Below are 14,919 nucleotides of genomic sequence, written 5' to 3' on the forward strand. Positions count from 1 at the left end.
GACGTCATCGTGCGCGCCGACTACTTCGCCAACAAGGTCGACCGCGTGCGGGCGTCGCTGACGGAGGAGCAACGGGCCCTCCCACAGTACGCCGCCGGCAACCATGAGGCATGGGCGGCGTACTTCCAGCACCGGCAGGCGCAGCGGCTGGCCTCCACCAACGAGGCACCGGTGGTGCGGGGGACGAAGAACAGCGAGGGCCGCCGCCTGTGGTGAGGCGCCCCCGGCCGCACTCTCCATGCCTTCCTCCAGCACCTCGAGGGCGGCAACAACCCGCCGTTGACTTATCCTGCCGCCCCGCCACGCCAATGGATGCCGAGGAGGATGTCATCCTCTTCCTCCTTCTCCCGCTCCTCCTCCGGGTCGCCGGCAATGTTCAGCGTCAAGGCCGAGCCCGCGGGGACGCCGCTCAGCCGGCGCACCCGCAGCGCCGACATCGTCATCAACGAGGGCGGGCGCGCCTCCTCCTCGGCTCCTCCCCGCTTCATCAAGCCGAAGACAGAACCAGGGCTCGCCGCCGCCGTGAAGACGGAGCCCGGGCTCGCCTCCGTGAAGACAGAGCCAGGGCTCGTTGCCGTGAAGACGGAGCTGGAGCTCTCCGACGTGGTGGCCTTGAAGTGGGCGTGCGAAGACTGGGTGCGGACGGAGCTGGAGCGCCAGTGCCGCGCCCTAGAGCAAATCGTCGCTCGGCGTCGTGGCCGCGACGAGGGAGGCGTCGTCATTCTCGACGACGACAGTGACGAGGACGCGCCGCCACCCGTCCGCCAGGGCGACCCCGGGCAGGGGGCCAGCAGGGGCGGCAGCGTGAAGGAGGAGAAGGACGACGACGACAACGGCGATGGCAGCCACTTCGCTACGCTCAGCGCGTTCTTCGGCCTGTAGTTGCGGCCTTTTTTGTAAGTATTTCACTTTGCTATGTAAAAATCTATTTAAGTCACCTAAGTAATGCCATGTTTGCCGAATTTTAACTGAATCTTTGTCCCGTTTGCCGAATTTTAACCGAATTTTTTTAAGAAAAATTTAAAACACCTTCTAGGGACGATCCTAAGGCCGGCGGCTGGGAACCCCAAAACCCCCACATCAATTTTTAAATTGGTTCATCTCCAGACGGCGATTTTAAGCCTCCTGGAGGCCCAGCGGTTGGAGATGCTCTTAACTATAAAGAACGAACGAACGAGGTATGTACTATCTCATATATTGAGTCCTAGAGTCTGGAGGTGCCTACACAAGCAAACGCGGCGGGCCGGCAAAGCTACCATGCTGTTTCGCGGAACAAGCAAATAAGCGCGCGCCACACGAGGTGGTTTTGTTCATTGATCACGTGAACTATTCCACGTGGAAGACAGAAGTGAGTGGGTGGGGTACGGTACGGTGGACTTGACCATCGCGTTCTGAGCAAAACGTACTTACCTACTCCCCCTGTAAATAGTGATTTAAAACGTGCCTCATCGATGGTCTTTCATACACAAGTCAGACGGGTGATCGATCAATACTGTAGTACTCCCTCTCTCTGTAAAGAAATAGTGAAATAAACAATTTTATATTTCTTTTTTATATATATATTTCTTTAAAAAGGGAGTACCAGTCTAGCTTTTGACACGCAGCTGCAGGAGAAAATATCCCATGGTAAAATACTCAGCCAAAAATCACACCCAGAAGCAAAAATCGTCGCGTTATGAAAAATATGGAATTGCAACACCGTCCGACATCATAGAAACAGAAACTATTATTGCACTAGCAATTTTTTGCAACTATTCCATGCAGTCTGGGCGTTAGTGTGCAGGGGATACCCATAATAGAATAACAGCGTACCAGAAAGTAATTTGAAATGAGATCCACAGCTTTTCCAACAGATCAGAAAGAAACATTGACTCGGGATAATCTGGGAAGAAACAGTTGCACCCAGAAAAACCGAGCAGTTGCTAAATCGGGACCAACTTAAGTGTACACCATAGGCCACGATGATTAACAACACATCATGGTCATGGAAGCTGAGTTTAACCCCATCCGACCCAGCAAATAACATCTGCTGCTCTCCTTGATTCGACACGGCAGGTCAAGTTTGGGAAGCTCCACAAGCTTCTATTGCAAGCCATCGGAGCATAAGCTCTCGGCAGCACAAGTCTCTTTAGGAATCCCAGAATTGATCGTTCATCTTCTAGAGCTGTCATCTTCTTTCTCCAGGTTCGGGGGGTATATCGTGTCAAAGACAACCAGCGTGAAGAGATTTCTTACTTCAGCAGGTGTACCATTTGCTAAATTGTGATAATCGATATTTCCATCGCTTTTTGGTTCGTAACCAATCTCCTTTTTTCCATGTTGAACACGCTCAATTAATTTGAGAACCTTCAAGTATGCTTGTAGTGGGATAAATACCTAAACCGGAATATGTACCAAGATGGCATAAATCAGCATCAGTACATGGAGCATTACAATTGTCACCATCTAGAATAGATAAAATACAGTAGCATGGCTGCAGTTCATCTCTACCAGTGCTGGCAATGTTGTGCGTATAAAGAGGTAAAGAACTAGGAAATCTTAGGATGCATGCGTTAGTTCAGGAGCGGCTATTCCTGGCTAAGTGACTACTCCTACCTGTTAAAATACCATGCTTTATAGGCCATAGTTAATATTGTTACTGATAATATGAGAGTTCTCTTAGACCAGAGAGATGTTCTCCCGTGCTTGAGAGATAGTCCCTCCGTCCTAAAATAACTGTTTTTGATTTAGTACAACTTTAGGCACAGAGGGAGTACTTAGATACACCACTACCCAGAAAGATATCAGCATTAGTTGAAGTTATTTGAAAAAGGCTTTGGGCCAGCCTCAGGCTTACCCTTACAGAGTTGGACAGACTGGGGCCTGGCGTTTCAGGCCTGTCCCAAAGCACAATATTTCAACAGGTCTACTTGCAAGCAGCAAATAACTAAACTAAATATGGAGGGCAGAAGAATTTACACTTACAAGATCTGAGGACGGTGCTTGAGGGATTTTCGCCATAGCATTTGCAACATAATACTTGTCAGTCATTTCAGTTAATGCCTGCCTCATTGAGATAGCAAGGTCTTTTACTTCAGCTAATAACCCTTTTTTGCCCCGCATCCGTGGTTCCAAGAGCTCTGCAAACCCAGCATCATGTTGACGGTTGATTGATTGTCCAATATCCACTGCCAGTGGCAGATCACCTCCAAGGTATACAGCAAGTGCAAAAGTAGCCACCACCAAAGGATCCCGTGGTTTGCGCACCAACGCCTCATGGAACGCTAAAATGCTTATCCTGTAGAAACAACAATCAAATAGAATGTCATCTTAGCAAGTAGTACTGAATCCCACGGATAACATTAAGAGTCTGGAAGGATGTATACTTCTTAGAATTAGAGGTGTGGAATCTGTATAAACTGATGAGTTGTACAGAAATAACAAGTTGAATCATTCAACTCTTACCATAAACTATTATGGCATGGCCTGTTAGGTGCAAGAAAACTATCCAGCTTAGAAAATAGGACCTGCGCGCACAAGATGGTAAACTTAATAGACAAATCTAGCAACTAAAGCCAAATTAAAAAAATATCCATAGCAATGCCACCACAACATGGAATTGCCTCCCAAACAGAAGGAACGCCACAATCTCAACTTAGAAATATTTTGCAACCAATCTATTATATTGGGGACCAGCTCTTTTGGCCGATTGTGAAAAACATATTTAGACCCTAACTAGCTAGGATTGTCAAAAACATATGGGTTCAAGATTCTGAGAGAATCTGGGGGAAGGTCTGATTCTCAAGATTCTAGGAGAATCGACCAAAAGAACTGGGCTCCAATATAATAGGTATGAGTTATGTTTGATTCAATTGAACTAGAGCATCCAAAAAAATGGACTCAAATGACTGGGAAAATAAGTTCGAACCTATAATCTCTACTATTAAAGGAGGATCGAACGTCGTGATGGTTCGACCTCCCCTGCGCTCGTACGTAAGTTCTCCCGATCCCTCGCTACCGATTCCCGTGTCCGTCCTCCTCCCCTCGCGCAAAAAAAAATCTCCGCATGAAAAAAGAAAAACGACCGCACACAAAATCAAACCAAGACCCACGCGTGCAGTTACCCCACCCACGACTCCCACCACCGCCACCATCGCGTTGATCCAATCACCTCGCCTTCGTCCTCGTTCCCCTCGCCCAACCCCTCGCTCCTCCCAATCACATATCTCTCCTGATGAGAAAAATTGTCACCGCCGTCCCTTGTCTTACCTCAGATCTTCCCTCAGAGGTCGATCTCGGTACTCCTCCACCACGCGCCCGCCTCCTCCCACGACTGTGGCCTGGCTTCTCCTCCTCGCTCACAATCCACGTGCCCGCCGCGCTGGCGTAGGCGCCGACGCAGGTGACTCAGGCGCCCACCCTCCTAGCACTCGGGCACCGCCCACGCATAGACGCTGGCGTCAACCGTGCCATCGAGGTCAAGGAGTCCCTCGACCCAACCCTTGCCTGCGTCGGTTGCTCCGCCCGTCTCGATGGGATCGGTTACTCGGTCTCGAGCATCGGGCTCATCTCCAGCGAGTACGGCGTCGGTGCGGACGCTGCGGTGGACAGCGAAAGTACGGGCTGATTGCTAGCTCGTCCGAGTCTTCAGTCCACGCCATCCTGCCGCCTCTCTCTGCTGCACCGGCGCCCACCACGCACTCCGCATGTTCTTCGACAAAGGCAAGGATAAACACTGAATGTCAGTTTGTCACCCCTCCAGAAGCAAGGTTGTCATCCCCTCTATCTCTCATTTTTTTTTACATCCTTGATTCCTTGTCACAGTGCTGCTCTGTGTTGCTACTGTTGCATGAATGAAGTGACATGCTGTTGTTGTATGAATAAAAATGAGCTGCTGCCTTTTTAATAAAACTAACTTGTTTGCAGATTCTTGTATGGGCAGAAGAAAGATAGAACATGTTGGCTTCCCTGTTTTTTTTCTATCTACAAGCCTATATATGTGCCTTGCCATCAGAAACAAAATGAGTAATAGGGGTTGGGGAGAATGCACATTCTGTAGTTAGCTAAAGAACTAGCTTAAGGGATAGCAAATCAATCATGTTTATGAGTTCTGAACTGCAGGTTGTAATTTAGATGACGTTTGTTATAACTCTGCTGCACATTTTTAGAACTAGACAGAGGGAAAGGGAGAGCTGCTAGCTAATACTTGAGATTCAAGGTTAATATCTGAATGAAGCAGTTTCTGCCCCCACAGACCCTTCAAACAAATCTGTACCGTGCCAGATATGAGGGAATATTATTGTGATATATAAAAATACTTGAGATGTTTCTGGGTGAAGCCGTAGCTACCAACTATGCTTCAATTTTTTTTACTGCTTCATTCATTATTCTTTTCAGTGAACTATAATCAATCATGGTGATAAACTCATCATCTTCCCGTTGAGTACCCTGCTGGTCTGATAAAATATGAGCTGGGGAAATAGAGATGACAAATGCTATCACATTGCAAAATCGTTCTACTCCTAGATTATTTACATATTATACTATTATATTCAATACAAGCTTTATGAGCATTTTAAATTACTTAATTTAGGCCTTGTATTTCTTGTAGGATATATTAACTCCGCCTATGTTGTCTCAACATAGCCGGTCCCAAGCCCCGGGTAAAGGAGGAGGGTTATGATAGGCTTGGCGAGCCAACGTAAAAACTCAGCCACTCTTATGGAGATGAAACCCATAGAAGGAGAAGATGTCTTAAGCTTTGCTCTAGCCTACAACATGATTGTAGCTAACACCCTCTTTAGAAAGAGAGAATCACATCTGGTGACTTTTAGTAGTGGCCAAAACTCTAGCCAGATTGATTTCATCCTCTCGAGAAGAGAACATAGGCGTGCGTGCCTAGACTGTAAGGTGATACCTGGAGAGAGTGTTGTACCCCAGCATAAGCTGGTGGTTGCTGACTTCCGCTTTCGGATTCGTGTCCAGCGGGATAAGCGTGCCAAAGTCGCTAGAACGAAGTGGTGGAAGCTCAAGGGGGAGGTAGCTCTAGCATTCAAGGAGAGGGTCATTAAGGAGGGCCCTTGGGAGGAAGGAGGAGATGCGAACAATGTGTGGACGAAGATGGCGACTTGCATTCGTAAGGTGGCCTCGGAGGAGCTTGGAGTGTCCAGGGGAAGGAGAAGCGAAGATAAGGATACCTGGTGGTGGAATGATGATGTCCAGAAGGCGATTAAAGAGAAGAAAGATTGCTTCAAACGCCTATACCTAGATAGGAGTGCAGACAACATAGAGAAGTACAAGATGGCGAAGAAGGCCGCAAAGCGAGCTGTTGGTGAAGCAAGGGGTCAGGCATATGAGGACCTCTACCAACGGTTAGGCACGAAGGAAGGTGAAAGGGACATCTATAAGATGGCCAAGATCCAAGAGAGGAAGACGAGGGATATTGGCCAAGTCAAATGCATCAAGGACGGAGCAGGCCAACTCTTGGTGAAGGACGAGGAGATTAAGCATAGATGGCGGGAGTACTTCGACAAGCTGTTCAATGGGGAGAATGAGAGTTCTACCATTGAACTGGACGACTCCTTTGATGAGACCAGCATGCGTTTTGTGCGGCGAATCCAGGAGTCTGAGGTCAAGGAGGCTTTAAAAAGGATGAAAGGAGGCAAGGCGATGGGCCCTGATTGTATCCCCATTGAGGTGTGGAAAGGTCTCGGGGACATAGCGATAGTATGGCTAACCAAGCTTTTCAACCTCATTTTTCGGGCAAACAAGATGCCAGAAGAATGGAGACGGAGTATATTAGTACCAATCTTCAAGAACAAGGAGGATGTTCAGAGTTGTACTAATTACCATGGAATTAAGCTGATGAGCCATACAATGAAGCTATGGGAGAGAGTCATTGAGCACCGCTTAAGAAGAATGACAAGCGTGACCAAAAATCAGTTTAGTTTCATGCCTGGGAGGTCGACCATGGAAGCCATTTTCTTGGTACGACAACTTATGGAGAGATATAGGGAGCAAAAGAAGGACTTGCATATGGTGTTCATTGACTTGGAGAAGGCCTATGATAAGATACCGCGGAATGTCATGTGGTGGGCCTTGGAGAAACACAAAGTCCCAGCAAAGTACATTACCCTCATCAAGGACATGTACGATAATGTTGTGACAAGTGTTCGAACAAGTGATGTCGACACTGATGACTTCCCGATTAAGATAGGACTGCATCAGGGGTCAGCTTTGAGCCCTTATCTTTTTGCATTGATGATGGATGAGGTCACAAGGGATATACAAGGAGATATCCCATGGTGTATGCTCTTTGCGGATGATGTGGTGCTAGTTGATGATAGTCAGACGGGGGTAAATAGGAAGTTAGAGTTATGGAGACAAACCTTGGAATCGAAAGGGTTTAGGCTTAGTAGAACTAAAACCGAGTACAGGATGTGCGGTTTCAGTACTACTAGGTGTAAGGAGGAGGTTAGCCTTGATGGCCAGGTGGTACCTCAGAAGGACACCTTTCGGTATTTGAGGTCAATGCTGCAGGAGGATGGGGGTATTGATGAAGATGTGAACCATCGAATCAAAGCCGGATGGATGAAGTGGCGCCAAGCTTCTGGCATTCTCTATGACAAGAGAGTGCCACAAAAGCTAAAAGGCAAGTTCTACAGGACGGCGGTTCGACCCGCAATGTTGTATGGCGCTGAGTGTTGGCCGACTAAAAGGCGACATGTTCAACAATTAGGTGTGGCGGAGATGCGTATGTTGAGATGGATGTGTGGCCACACGAGGAAGGATCGAGTCCGGAATGATGATATACGAGATAGAGTTGGGGTAGCACCAATTGAAGAGAAGCTTGTCCAACATCGTCTGAGATGGTTTGGGCATATTCAGCGCAGGCCTCCAGAAGCTCCGGTGCATAGTGGACGGCTAAAGCGTGCGGAGAATGTCAAGAGAGGGCGGGGTAGACCAAATTTGACATGGGAGGAGTCCGTTAAGAGAGACCTGAAGGATTGGAGTATCACCAAAGAGCTAGCTATGGACAGTGGTGCGTGGAAGCTTGCTATCCATGTGCCAGAGCCATGAGTTGGTTGCGAGATCTTATGGGTTTCACCTCTAGCCTACCCAACTTGTTTGGGACTAAAGGCTTTGTTGTTGTTGTTGTTATTTCTTGTAGGATATATTGTTATCATTTCCAGTTCGCCGATGATTGTTGTCTTTCTTGAGATTTAACAGCTTGTTTCTTGTAGGATATATTACTCTGAAATATCGCTAGCCATTGCCATGCTTCTGCAACACTTCAACCAATTGTTGATTATTGCCAATATTGGGAGGATCACTTAGTTGTACAGTTTGTTGCACAATTTTATGGTAAAAGTGTAAAACAATAATAATGTTACCATCAGAGTAATCAGTTTTATCTTGATTGTGGAGGTCGTCCTTTTCTGTAGAAGAGTCTCTACTGTATTCACCTTTTGCAGCTAAAAATAGCATTATGGCTTTTATGATTGACATTACAGACTCTTATCTTCAGTGCTTTTGGACTTTGGAGTAATCTTGTGGCGTATCAGCAGTGTTCAACTCACTTGTGTTCTTAAAACTCCTAACTGAGATACATATGAAGTTATTATCATGTTTGCACATACTCCCTCCGTCCCAAAATTCTTGTCTTAGATTTATCTACATACGGATGTATCTAGTCACAGTTTAGTGTTAGATACATCCGTATCTAGACAAATTTAAGACAAGAATTTTGGGACGGAGGGAGTACATACCTAATTGAGATTATCCTGATATAGTAGTTTTCTTTCCTTCCAAGTTAGTTCTATGAGTTTTTGTCTGCACTAAAATATCTTAGGTCTACAATTGTTTTTTGTTTTGTTTTTGTGAGAGTATCTATCATTATTTTAGTTATTGCATGTTCAGGAATCAAAACTATCTTCGGTGGTCACATCCTTGCTGGGACCTACGGTGAGAAACTGAATGTTGGGGTCTATGATAGCCAAGCACCAACATGGTCATGCAGGAGTTGCCTTCTGGGGCCTTGCTCATCTACCAGAGCTATGTTGTCAGCTTAGTCTTCATTGGGACGCCAATATCTGTTTTGAATTTCTTCATGGATAATAACTTGGAGGCCCCAATGGCACTTATATCGATGATTTCCTTTGTTGGCGAGATGATGATGCACTGGAGATAGATGAGGTTGTATAAAACGAGGAGCTCCTGATGGTGATATGATTGCTGATCTGAATGATCATGTATCATGTTAGTTTGTTCTTAGAGATTCCATGTGCCTATTCTAATGCTTCTTTGTTTTGACTTGTAAGTATCTTGACATATAAAGCCAACAAAGGCATGTGAGGAGCACAGTACTGCTAATATTTCTTTTTTTCTTTTTTTCTTCCCTTTGATGGTGATCTGCAGGCATACAGAAGGTAAGGTGTCACCTTAAACGGAAGCCAAGCACAAGGTCATATTTATCACAATATGAAAATAAGCCACGTACCACGTACAAACTATTCAAAAATAATAATCAGGACTCTTGCTTTGTGGATTACAAGATGATTTTACAACTATCTCTGTGTGCCGAAAAAACTATCTTTATGCCTAAACTTATTGTTATGTGGCAATGTACAAGCATTGTTTCTGGAGGCCAATATCCCTCGAGCTATACGACATTTGAGCAACAGCATGTTACACCAATATCTCTCATGGATTAGGCTCTTTCAGTGAGGGGTTGTTAGGGCTATGGAAGGGCAATTCTATGACCATATGGTCAAACGATGAAGGAGAGCAAGGGGGTGATCACGTGTTCATGATGGCGGCGAGAAAACTCGTGAGGTTGGATCTGTGTAGGCGGCAAGTGAGGATGGTGAGCAACAAGTAAATTTGATGTCCGTGGCAACGCACGGGCACTCAACTAAAATAAGTTCGAACCTATAATTGCATTAATTGCACAATCATTCACTTAATTTTTATCAGATAGTTTCCTTTACATCTCCTTGCTGAATCAACTCCTTCATTAGAGCCTGCATTCTCGCGCGTGGAGCACCCTCAATACCCTTTTTTGAGTTGCATATACGTCACGACATACATATTGTGTAAAACATGCATTGCACGTACACAATTGCTAGTAGAACTTAAAACATTGGCAAACATTTAGTAACTTATTAGTAATCTGAGTAAATTGCCCCAGTGCCACCAAAGTCTGTTCGCTCCGGAGTACAACTCACACATTACCTTTATCCAAGTTTGACTGATGGCCCACTTTTGTTAGTGAATGCACTGGGCAAAATTTGTTTTTTTTTTCTAGATATACCCAAAGGAACCTTGAATCATCTCTCCCATAAACACTAATCATGCTCCCTTGGCATAGGCGTCGGTGCCTTAAGCACCTGTGCTCCGTCTGCATGTGCCTGATAGTCAAGGGCTCACAGCCTTGACAGCTTGAGGGACTATAATGTATTACAATCCCATTGGATAAGGCCTAGGAGCTGAGGAGCGAGGCTTATGTGGCTAAGGTTGGCGTCGAGAATGCCCCTGCGTACATGTTGGTAGGATGACTATGGGAGGGAGGAGGATGGCACGAATAGGTGACGGCAAATATTACTTTTCTTAACCTATCAGCCTTAGTTCATAGTGGTGTTTTGGGAAGAAGTGAGATGTGAGTGCTGTTTTGAGAATTGCAAAAATCGTAGTGGGTACAGAGTAAGTTTCTCTATCAATTAAGTAGATGAAAATTAAAATGTTACTTGACTACAATCTCAAGGACCCAAACTTTATGAGTCCTCTATTAATTAAGTAAAAATGAAAAAAAACAATGTTATTTGAGTATATTCTCAAGGGCCCAAACTTTTATCAGTGAGATGTACATTTAAAAAAAATGGAACTTACCAGCAACATGTTAGTCCCATTATCCTTCCTCTTAAAAAGAGTTGAAGAAAAATATGCAGCCTGTATAGCTCAACGAAATAGTTCAGCTAAAATTACCACAACAAACACCACTATATTTTGAGATATCAACCATAGCTATACCTGAAAGGGCAATAAATGTTCAAGAAGACCAAATCGCCAAAGCAACCTTAAAGAAGCTTCAGCTGAACCATAAGCAAGCATATAGTTAACCTCCATGAGTAATCTTCCCTACAAGAAGGAATCAATAAGAGACAGGCACCTGAGCTCCGTTCTTGCTTATTCAATGCATATGAGAAGACAAACATTCACAAAATATAAGCACATTGTGCATACAGGACCAAACCTTGTCAAGTCTTGCCACAGAACAGGCAAGATTTCTCACATAATAAGCTGTTTCTTTGGGAAAGCTGAATCCTAATCGAGCTGCAATTCTGATTGCACGTAGAATACGAGCTGTTAATTACAGATTGCACATTAATGCCAAATTCACAGAAAGGCAAAAATAAAATAAAAAGGAAATCCAAAAAAACAAATTTGAAATGATACTGACCACAATCCTCATGGAACGAAGTGGCGGCGGGAATAACAGTACGAACCTGTTGAAAGGGAAAAAGGATATCATAACAAATAAATGAAATGACTCATGTTGAACACAAGCAAAGATGATGCAACTACAACAATTATCAATACAGCAGACCTTAGCTTTCTTAATATCTTCAAAGCCTCCCAGGTAGTCGTAGATCTTTTCTGAATATGGATTGAACATTAATCTGCACACATTTAACATCAGCAAATATGCATACCAGAGCTTGCAGTATGGAAACCAGTTATCATGTAAAGGAACACCAACCCATTAATAGTGAAGTCCCTCCCTTGGCAGTTTTTCCAGCGTAAATAATCGTTCTTGCTACAATGTGGGCTCTTTGAAGTGGGCATTTGATTGCCAGTTGACCCTCGAACGTAAGTATTAAAACTTGACACCTGCCAGGGAGGATAAGAAATGTTCAGTAGGCAGCACATGTGGCGTGAAAGGAAATCTAATTCAATGACACTCAGTATTGAGTTGGCAGCATATGCGGTGTGAAAGGAAATCTAATTCAACAACCCCCCTCTTAAAGTGTGAAAATTCTGATGATCCAGCCAAGTAAGCATGAATGTGTACGAACCTCAACAATGGAATTATTGTCATGTACATGAACTATGGGAAACCGCCTTCCTACTATAACAGCTGATCCTACAAAGGTGTCTTTCACCTGCAAGAGTTCAAAATAGCATCCTTTGTTGGTAAGGTCAACAAAATTGCTTTTGCATCTCAAATAGAATACAAATTTGTTGACGACTTGCAATGCAACATAACTGCAAAATATGACACATGCAAACATAGAATTAGAAGTGAAATTATACATAGGTTTTATTTATACCTTTCACTTATCACGGATAGACTGAAGGTATCTCTTATTTCAGATAAGGAAAAACTGCATGCATCTAATATCAAGCAAATACACTAATTATGTCTGTTGCAGTTGATTTTGACAAAACTAGTATTATTCTAGAAAAATTACTATCTACACATTTCAGTAGAAATGTTAGCTTTGACTCTGAGAAACGTATGACACACAACAAACCAATTTGTAATAGAATCACTGCATAACAATGGCATGCTCGTTAATATGAGTTATAACCTGCCTAAGATCAGCTGTTGTTATTATGTCAAAATCTTTTGGGATTTTCTTCATTATGAGATCTCGAACACAACCACCAACCAAGTACACATCATATCCTGCAAAACAGTAAAACACATACACATGTCACTGAATCTGGGAGTGCGATAACAAAAAAGTAAAATACAAATGGATACTTCACCTGAAGACATAAAAAACCTTCGATTATCATCATGGTTTTAGAATAATAAGGAAAAACAATATTTTATAGTTCTTAGCTACCTAACAGCAGGGTTGTTGAAGTGTATATGTGGATTACCTAACCCTTTCCATTAGTCTGGACTTTGGGTTGCGTTGGCTAGTGCATGAAGCTTAACATGGTATCAGAGTCCGAGGTCTTGAGTTAAGTCCTGGCTTTCGCAATTTATCGAAACATTGCTGTTGCCCCCCTTTGTCCACGTATATGCCTCTTGAGCCATACCTCTGAGTCTATCCACGTGTTGACTTTCCGCGTCACACGTGAGAGGGGGTGTTGAAGTGTATATGTGGATTGCCTAGCCCTTTCCATTAGTTCAGACTTTTGGTTGCGTTGGCTAGTGCATGAAGCTTAACAAGGGTAACACGGTGGAATTGAACTTCCTTACTGAATAGTGGAACAATAAAACCAGATACATTTCTTACCCATTTAATACCATCAACCATCAAGATTTTTGTAGGACTTCTAAAGGATTGGATTTTGGAGGAAATTTTCCTTTGGGGCCCTTTGGTTTGTAGGAATAGAATCCTATTCCTGTATAGGATAGGAACAAATCCTTTGTAATTCAAAGGAAAAAAAACATTATCCTAGACCAAATAAAAATATCCTATCCTACGAACCAATTGACATCTCTTTCCCTATAGGATTTGAGATACATCTCATCTCACTTCCTATGGTTTTCCTATTCCGATGAAATTCATATCCTATGAACCAAAGGAGGCCTCAAATGGTAATGCGAGTATTTCATGGAAAAAATAAAAGAATGCTATAATTTACTAGTGGTTATGTTCTTATATCACGAGAATCAAACGCTGAACCATGATATTACCATAATAGCTGTAAAGGAGCAAACTTTCAGCTAAATGATTCACTTTAGGGCTAAAAAGAAATCCTTCTATATGTATATCAGAGCCTTCTCATAAACTCAAGAACAACAGATAATATTGGTCCCTCCTCAAGAAAGGAAAAAAGACAAGATTAGTAATGACAATTCAGTGTTTCCACGATAAAAAACAAGCACACGAAAAAGGGACGCACCTCTGCTACGGAGTTGGTGGAGGACGTTCCATGCCTCATCGGGGATCATGGACTCCTTGTACCCGAACCGCTTTGCGCTGACCTTCTTCCATTCCGGCCCGTCCGCGTCGCCTACACAGACCTTGGCCCGTTCGGGGGGTAAGCGAAATCACAGTGTATCACCATCAGACCAGCGGAGAATACGCAAGAAGAGGCGCAGACTTACCGGCGGAGGCGGTCGAGGGGTTGGAGTCGGAGGGCGAGGGAGAAGGGGAAGGGGACGGGCCGCGGCGGCGTCGGCGGGGGGAAGCGAGCGCGGCGAGGGGGGAAGGAGCGAGGCGGCTGGGCCGGGAGAGCGCGCCGAGCCCGGTGGAGGCGGCGAAGCGCAGCTCCGGCGAGCGAAGCGCCATTCGGATAGAGGCGGCGGCGCACGCCAGCGGACGCGCGACGAGGGGGATGGGATAGCAAACAGACGAGACGAGGAATAGCGATGCGATGGAGTACCGGAGCTGATAGACAGCCAGCCCACTGGCAGGCCGCAGCCTAGCCCGTGGATCTTCATCGGATAGGTGGGCTCGCCAAGCTTGAACGAGCTTTAGGGCGCATTCTTTTTTTTTTAGAAGGAGTTTAGGGCGCATTCTTGGTGGGCAGTGAAGGGTGTGTTGGGTTCGATAAAAAAAAAAATTCGAGAGTACGCCAAAGGCGTACCTTACTTTTATAAAAGGGAAGAAACAAGAGCACAAAATGTACAAGAGAGTTTGGACGGAAGCAAGCTTCCATCAGGAACGCACACCCTAGTCCTAGCACACCCTACAATTAACCTATGCCAACACTCTCACAAAACGTGCCATAGCCTCCTCCTCCCAAACCGGCTAGTCTCCATTCTTTGAGCTCCGCGATGATGGCAAGGGTCAGGTCTGGCGCCGTCATCTGTTGGTTGGTCCTATGGAACACTCTAGCGTTGCACTGCTTCCATAAGGCCCAAGTGGTAGCAATGATCACCGTGTCAAACCCACGCTTGGCACCCTTTCTGTAATGTGCTCTCCTATCTAACCACCACTCCAACAAGCAGTCCTCATGCTCCGGGATGCTGCCCTG

The 14,919-nt window shown here is 44.9% G+C and overlaps 1 protein-coding gene across 1 annotated transcript; it reads right to left on the reverse strand.

Annotated features, from left to right (window-relative positions):
* Positions 1-1,708: 1,708 nt before the first annotated feature.
* LOC119354996 (poly(A) polymerase I-like) lies at positions 1,709-14,309 on the reverse strand. The gene is made up of 13 exons (XM_037621764.1): positions 14,048-14,309; positions 13,843-13,953; positions 12,570-12,667; positions 12,054-12,140; positions 11,738-11,868; positions 11,585-11,657; positions 11,438-11,483; positions 11,231-11,340; positions 11,008-11,115; positions 10,867-10,926; positions 3,445-3,506; positions 2,965-3,277; positions 1,709-2,376 (listed from the first exon to the last, which is right to left on the reverse strand). The coding sequence occupies exons 1-13, from the start codon at positions 14,229-14,231 to the stop codon at positions 2,152-2,154; spliced, it is 1,608 nt and encodes a 535-aa protein (XP_037477661.1). The 5' UTR covers positions 14,232-14,309; the 3' UTR covers positions 1,709-2,151.
* Positions 14,310-14,919: the final 610 nt, after the last annotated feature.

The sequence above is a fragment of the Triticum dicoccoides genome, chromosome 2A, assembly GCF_002162155.2.
Source record: "Triticum dicoccoides isolate Atlit2015 ecotype Zavitan chromosome 2A, WEW_v2.0, whole genome shotgun sequence".
Classification (NCBI taxonomy): domain Eukaryota; kingdom Viridiplantae; phylum Streptophyta; class Magnoliopsida; order Poales; family Poaceae; genus Triticum; species Triticum dicoccoides.